This window comes from Gadus chalcogrammus, chromosome 6, assembly GCF_026213295.1.
Source record: "Gadus chalcogrammus isolate NIFS_2021 chromosome 6, NIFS_Gcha_1.0, whole genome shotgun sequence".
In the NCBI taxonomy this organism is placed as follows: domain Eukaryota; kingdom Metazoa; phylum Chordata; class Actinopteri; order Gadiformes; family Gadidae; genus Gadus; species Gadus chalcogrammus.
Window position 1 is genome coordinate 22,541,172 of NC_079417.1, and position 7,375 is coordinate 22,548,546.

The 7,375-nt window shown below is 49.6% G+C and overlaps 1 protein-coding gene across 1 annotated transcript in view; it reads right to left on the bottom strand.

The window, feature by feature from the left end:
• Positions 1-227: 227 nt before the first annotated feature.
• Positions 228-7,375, bottom strand: part of LOC130384903 (transmembrane protein 132C-like) — a 108,559-nt gene continuing 101,411 nt past the window's right edge. The window contains exons 9-13 of the mRNA XM_056593300.1: positions 7,194-7,325; positions 5,218-5,346; positions 2,273-2,599; positions 1,481-1,764; positions 228-837 (exon numbers count right to left, since the gene is read on the bottom strand). Of these exons, the coding sequence (XP_056449275.1) occupies positions 228-837; positions 1,481-1,764; positions 2,273-2,599; positions 5,218-5,346; positions 7,194-7,325 (1,482 nt within the window). The remainder of the gene's footprint in view (positions 838-1,480; positions 1,765-2,272; positions 2,600-5,217; positions 5,347-7,193; positions 7,326-7,375) is intronic.

The following is a 7,375-nucleotide window of genomic DNA, read 5'->3' on the forward strand; positions in this document are numbered from 1 at the left end:
TCACATATGCCGCAGTCTTCATCGTTATTTTCTTCTTCATTGCTTCTATTAGTCTTTTCTTCAACCTGTATCCCCTCTTAAATCCATCCTCTCACGCAATTGCTTTACCCTCCCCTCCCCCCCTTCTCAAAGGCATTGCAGGTAGGTTGTATACTCAGTCCCCCCCCCTCACCCTCCCTTTATTAACCCTCCCCCCTCTTACTAGCCTCGGACCCCGCCCCAACCAATCACAGATTGTCTTGGAGCCTCTCCATGTATGTTCGGATCTCCGATTGGCCCAGGTCCATGTCCTGACACACCCACTTGATGTCGTCCTCGTTGCCGTTGCCCACTCGCACTGAGGGGTTTCCATATGGGCTCCCCCCCCCTCCTCCCCCACCCCCGTCGTTGGGCATCACCGTGGCGAATGACGTGAACTTGACCCGCTTGCGCTTGGCGGCCACGGCAGCGGCGGCGGCGGCCCGCGGGGAGTTGTTGAGCGGCTCCGACTTGCCGCTGGCGTCCTTCCCGCTGACGGGCATCCCCGCCAGGCACTGGCCCCGCGCCTCGGGGACGGAGCGGGGCAGGGTCTGGCTGTGGGCCACGCCCCGGTGGCCCCCCATGGGGCCGACGCCCACCACCATGCAGCCGCCCGCCCCGTTCAGCAGGTACTTGTTCTCCTCGTAGCCCCCCTCGCTGCGATCGATGATGGTGGTGCACTCGTCCGGCAGGGGCCCCTGGCAAGCGTGGGCGCCCGGGTCGGCCAGGATGTCAGCCTCGTTGCCCAGCCACACCCAGTCGTGTGCGTGGTTCATGTTGCCGCCTGTCTCCAGCACGGGGAGCTGCTTATGGCGGTACCTGCAACAGGAGGAGGGAGTGAGGGATAGGTTAGGAGGCGATTCATGCCGAGAGATCTTCCTGTAGCGGCCGGACAGGGGCTAAACTTGTTTAAAGGGTGCCTGTGGACTTCAGATCTTCAAAATGTGATTCTGAAATGTATACTAAAGCATTAGAGTACAATCAATCATCTGTAGTCTGAAATCCATCCCTGAACTGATCCTCCCAACCACCTCCTTGCGGATTGCTCTATCCATAGATTGTACAGACATTTCATATTTTTCGCCTTTTATTGATTGCAAAGGTCATGTTCTAATTCCGTTTCTCGGTTAACATCCCAGAATCGCTTCCACAATCCGCTTAAAGTACTGCTGCCAGTCACCACTGGCTCAAATTAGCCACCTTTCCTCAGTAGCAGCATTGAAGTGGGACTACCCAAAGACAAGTTCCTACAGTCTGGAATATCCCCCAATGAACTCCTTATGTGCAAGGGCAAGGCAAGGCCAGATTTGTACAACAGGTCCCCTTAATACACAAAAATGAACGACAATACAAAACAAGGATGTGGCCTTGTTTTCTTGACCTATCCAAACACCTCACAAGTTGATGTAATGAAATCAAAATGTCTAGAATCGAGAAGAAGTCAGACGTTCCCAGTACGCACCTGAAGGCGAAGCTGACACAGTTGATGAGAAACACCATGATGGCCAAGCAAAACACTCCCAGTAGAGCGTACATCCCGATCTCCAGGTCTGAAAGGCCTCTCGTGACCACGTTGTTCTCCCCAGTTCCGGGCACCTCCACTTGGGCAGGGTAGCTACTATAGTCCCCGGTTTGTCCGGGGCCTCCGCCACGACCACTGCTGCTGCTGCCGCTGCTGCCCCCTCCGCTGCCTGGCTTACCGCCCGCTGTGCGATGGGTCACTGTGCTCTTGGTAGTGGTGGTGACCTGGAACAGCAGGGATAAGAAGAGGTTTAAAAGATGACAAGCTGTGGGTCAAAACGTAAAGAAACAGGTTCACAATCCACAAGTTTGTTTCATCAGCCCCTTCCTTTCCTGTCCTCCGTCCCCCCTCGTCACCCCACTCAAGCTCTGTATTGCTCTTCAGCTACAGTTATAGACTCACATAGGACACATTATAAGACAAGTCCTAACCAGATCATTCCCATCCTCTCCTCCCCTCCTTACTCCTCTACCATTCCTCTCCTCCTCACTCCACCTCTTTCCTCCCCTCCTCCCTTCTCCACATTCCCTCCCCTCCTGTCTTCTCCACCGCTCCTCCCCTCCTTTCCTCCCCTCCTTCCCTCCCCTCCTTCCCTTTCCACCTCTCCTCCCATCCTTTCCTCCCCTCCTTCCCTCCTTCCCTCCCCTCCTTCCCTTTCCACCTCTCCTCCCCTCCTTCCCTCCACCTCTCCTCCCCTCTCTACCTCTCCTTCCCTCCTTTCCTCCATCCCACCTTCCTCATGGCTCCCTCCTCTCGTTCCGAGCCGGCGTTGTTGTACTTCCACTCTCCTCCCTCCTTCTCCACCTTGCTTCTGGTGCTGTTGTCCACGCCTCTTGCTGCTCCTCCTCCGCCGCTCTCCTCCTGCGCCCGGCCTCCCGCCGCCTCCTCGCTGCCCTTCTCCTCGCTGGCCGGGCCCCACTTCACCGTGACGCTGCCCACGCCGGAGGCCAGCACGCTCTTCCTCTTGGACTTCTGGCAGGTCTCGGAGATGACCATCTCCACGCGGACCAGCGGGCCCTGGCCCTCCCCCTCCGCCACGACCGTGGGCCAGCGCTGATCCTTCACATAAACAGATAAACAGGCCTTTAGGCATTCATTCACTCACTCACTTTCCATGCATTCACTTATTCACCCATTCACTAATTCACTCACTCACTCTCTATTCATTCACTCATTCACTCACTCTCCATGCATTCACTTATTCATCCTTTCACTCATTCACTCACTCACTCTCCATGCATGCATTTACTCATTCCTTCACTCAATAATCCATTCACTCATTCACTCTCTGTGCATTCACTCATTCATCCATTCACCCATTCACTCACTCATTCTCCATACATTAACCCATTCATTCACTCACCAATAAGCTCACTCACTCTCCATGCACTCATTAATTCACTCATTAATCAATTCACTCACCCATTCATTCACTCACTCTTTCATTCGCTCATTCATTCACTCACTCATTCATTCGCTCATTATTCACCCGCTCTTTCATTCACTCACTCTTCATTCATTCACTCATCAATTCACTCACTTATCATTCTTACACTCATTCATTATTTTCACTAATCAATTAATTCATTTGTTCACTCATTTGTCCATTCATTCATTCTTCCATTCCTTCACTCATTCATTCATTCCTGCACTCCCGCTTCACCCATTTACTCACTCCCTCATCTACTCATTAGTTAATTCACTAGTTGGGTCTGTTCATTCATTGATTTTATGTTGACTTGTTCATTCAGTCATCCACTCTCTTGTCCATTCACTCTCTGGTCCATTCACTCATTCATTCACACATTCACTCGTTCAGTTACTAATTTGTGCATTCACTCATTCAACCATCCGTTATGTAAAAATGTATTAAATGAACTTGGAATAAGTGAAATAATGAAAACCATCCAAACACAACACAATCAATAATAGCCGCAGGCGAGGTTCAGCCTGATGTGAGAGCAGCGCAGGCATCACCGTGGGAATGAGAGCAACAGGCTAACGACCAGTCAAGGGAAGCCCACTGAAAAAAGCGGCTTGGTATTCTGAAAAATCTGGTGTCAAAGGGCCAGTGAACTCCAACTGTTGCTGTTTTTGTTTGAAAAGGTGTTGCAGGTCTTTTATTATCTTGGAAGTAGTATCGCAAAGTTGGGGTAGGTCGTAACCCATGATGATAACACCCCCCTTTCTTTCCTAGATCTCTCAAAACATAATTTTTCTAATCTACTTTTTGTTAGAATTCCAGATGAAACCGGGAGTTCACTTAGACTTTAATGGTGTGATCCAGATGCCTCGGACACCAGCCTTCCAACATTCACGCATTCCCATTACTTTTACACGTCCCGCAAATTGAGACATTGTCCCGCATTGTTATGCGGGACAGTCAGACTCGATATATATATATATTTTTAATGCGTGTTTTATAATCTAGCAATCAAATAGCTGTGTGAGGAGACAGCATTGAGGGCTGTCATCAGGGGACGGGCGGGCTGTTTGATCATGTCAATCAAACTTGGACGAGGACGCAAGTTCAGGGCACGCCCACCAACAAAAAAACAATGCAACTCAGGTCAGAACGGCATGCAGCACGAGACGGAGGAAAGCACGACCCGTACGGCTAAGAAGAGGAAATGCAGCTAAAATAAATACTGGGAAACAATCTATCCCTGGTTGAAACAAGTGCAAGGCGAGCCTGGTAAAGCTTTGTGTGAAGTTTGCTTGAGTCATTATTCCATTTCACACGGAGGTAAATACGACGTGAAACGGCACAGACAATGCAAGACTCATTGTCCGTGTCGTTTCAGAGACAATGAGTACAAGTATGAAAGAAAGCTCCATGCTTACTATGTTTACCATGCTTACATTGTGCACGCACGTGAGAAATCTTAGGAAATTTCCATTTAAATAATATATATTTGTTAAATTTGTATGTGCTACTGAATCAACCAGATGGCAAAGCATAGTAAAGTTATAAGCAAAGGGGCAGAATATAAATGTTTTTATTTTTTTGTTGTTGTTATTTTAGACTACCTCGATGCATGGTATCCCACATTGTCCCACATTATCCCACACAAACGTAGCCTTTGTCCCAGATCTGGTGAATCGGGATCTGGTCACCCTAGTTGCACTTCTGACATAATTTCCGGTCTTGGAGCATCCATACCGTTTTTCTTTGTGATTGTGTCATTTAATTGGCTAGTCATTGGTTATTGTTAACTACATTAGCCTCTTTAGCAAACCAGCTTGAAAACAAACAACTCAACTTTACCTGTATTGCACGCACAGCAAGACCGTGCAATGCAATTTGGTGACCGGAATAAAGTAGCAATGTAATAAAGTGTGTAAGAGCATTTATAATGACCAACGAGGCACAAATACAAAGAAAATAAATCACTAAACGGGCGCAGCCATTTTGTTGAGAGCGTCATGCAACAAGAAAGCTGGGAGATTCCCCGACTTCCGACTCGGAAGACTGGCATCAGAGGCATCTGGATCACACCATAAGATAGATAAAGCTTGCTTCCTGCTTCTCGTACCTTTCCAGCTCATTTCTGAGCCTGGAGACTATGGGTTATTATTAGAAAAAAAATAAAAATAATAATATATCAATATGCAAATATGTATGCCATGACCAAATATGGTGGTGACGTCCTCATCCTTCCTTAAAGGAGCAGTACCTGGTTGATGGTGGAGATAACTCCCTCGTCCAGGGACACCGCCGACAGGAGAAAGTCTTTAGGGTCGTAGATGTCCAGCGGCGTCACCGAGCCGTCGCTGTACTGGATCCACGCTGTGATCGCCGCCTCCTGTGTGTGTGTGTGTGTGTGTGTGTGTGTGTGTGTGTGTGTGTGTGTGTGTGTGTGTGTGTGTGTGTGTGTGTGTGTGTGTGTGTGTGTGTGTGTGTGTGTGTGTGTGTGTGTGTGTGTGTGAGAGAGAGAAAGAGAGAGAGACTGTTCAGCTTCAGCTTAAATGTAAAGATTGTTAATGGTAACAAATACAGATGCAATCGTTTAATTAGGACCTCGAGCTAAAGACAGATAGGCTCATACGATCTCTTTCACTCTTTCAGTGTTCCTTCGTTCCTTCCCTCCAACTCCACCATAACTTCCAAGCCCAGTGGACAGGCTATGTTTCACTGAGTAAACCCAGCCCTCTAATTTCCCCCGGTAAAGCCTCCTCTCTCTCTCCCTAATCAGAGTGCGGAGAACATTGTGCAGCTAAGTGGCAACAGAATAACTCTTGCAAGAAAAGTAATTAAGTTTAAACTTTCGGCACTCTCTCTTGATGTTGCCATGTCTCTCTCTCACTCCCTCTCCCTCCCTCTCCCTCTCTCTCTCTCTCTCTCACTCCCTCTCCCTCCCTCTCTCTCTCTCCCACTCTCTCTCTCTCCCACTCTCTCTCTCTCTCCTCTCTCTCTCTCTCTCTCTCTCTCTCTCTCTCTCTCTCCTCTCTCTCTCTCTCTCTCCCTCTCTCTACTCTCTCTCTCCACTCCTCTCTCTCTCTCTCTCTCTCCTCTCTCATCTCTCTCTCCTCATCTCTCTCTCTCTCACTCCTCTCCTCCATCTCTTCGCCTCTCTTCCTCTTCCTCCTTTCTCTCATACCTCTCATCTTCTCTCATCTCTCATACATCTCTCTCTCTCTCTCTCTCTCTCTCTCTCTCTCTCTCTCTCTCTGAATCACTACTCTCCTCCACTTCCTCCTCATCTCTAGGTAACAGAAAGATGGGGATAGAGGGAGTTGAAAAACTCGAAGAAAGACAGAGAAAGAGGAGGGGGTGGGTAGAGGGAGAGAGGAATCAATGCCTGGATGAACTGCCCAATCAAATCTCTCCTTTGAGCTGTTCCTCAATTTGTGTGTGTGTGTTGGCATATGTTTGTACTGGTATGTTTGTGTAGGTGTGTGTGTGTGTGTGTGTGTGTGTGTGTGTGTGTGTGTGTGTGTGTGGTGTGTGTGTGTGTGTGTGTGTGTGTGTGTGTGTGTGTGTGTGTGTGTGTGTGTGTGTGTTTGTGTGTGTGTGTTTGTGTGCATATGTTTGTGCAGGTATGTGTGTAGTCGTGTGTGCATGTGTTTGTGTGCATGTGTGTGCATGCACATATATGGAGGCATATGCTGATATTACATCACCGCATCCTCATCTGCATTGTATCGTCCTACACAGCTGTCCTTGTGGTCCAGTGCTATCATCTCCGTACACGTAGTGCAGCGTCCAGGCCAGGTTGAGAACACCCAGCCTTGTGACAGCACGAGACCCCATAGCATGTTATCAGATGCTGCACAGAGCACTGAGCACACACCTGGCACTATACAAGGTTCCCAGGTCCCTGGTTCCCAGACCGCCCTCCCTCGCTCCTCTCGTACGCATGCTGCATATTCATCAGATCCCCCCCCCTCACCGCCCGCATACTCCTCCTCCATCTTTTACATATTTGTTTCTCTCCCACTGAAAAAAGCTCCAAGAACAATGTTGTTGTTGACACGGCAGGACCTTGATGCTCTCTTGAGTTCAGCCTCTGCTGAGCAACACTTCCCCCCAAGGCAACCCGAGATAACGGAGGCTTGGCTGGACGCACTCCGAATGCCTGATCCTGGGTCTGCCTTATCTCGTTGTAGTCTTTAAAGTTCCTGAACAGGCCGCGGTGCCGGCGTGACCTACCTGTTTGGGGGCGTGCAGCAGGTCGGTAGCGCTGGCGGTCAGCGTGATAGCCTGGTAGCTCCCCCCGGGGGAGGCCGTCAGGCTGAGAGACAGGGACGCCGCCAGTTGCACCCCCAGGTCTGTGATGGTCACCTGCGCAGCAGAAAGCACAAAGGTCAGGCCTGTTGACGTGTGCTGCGATC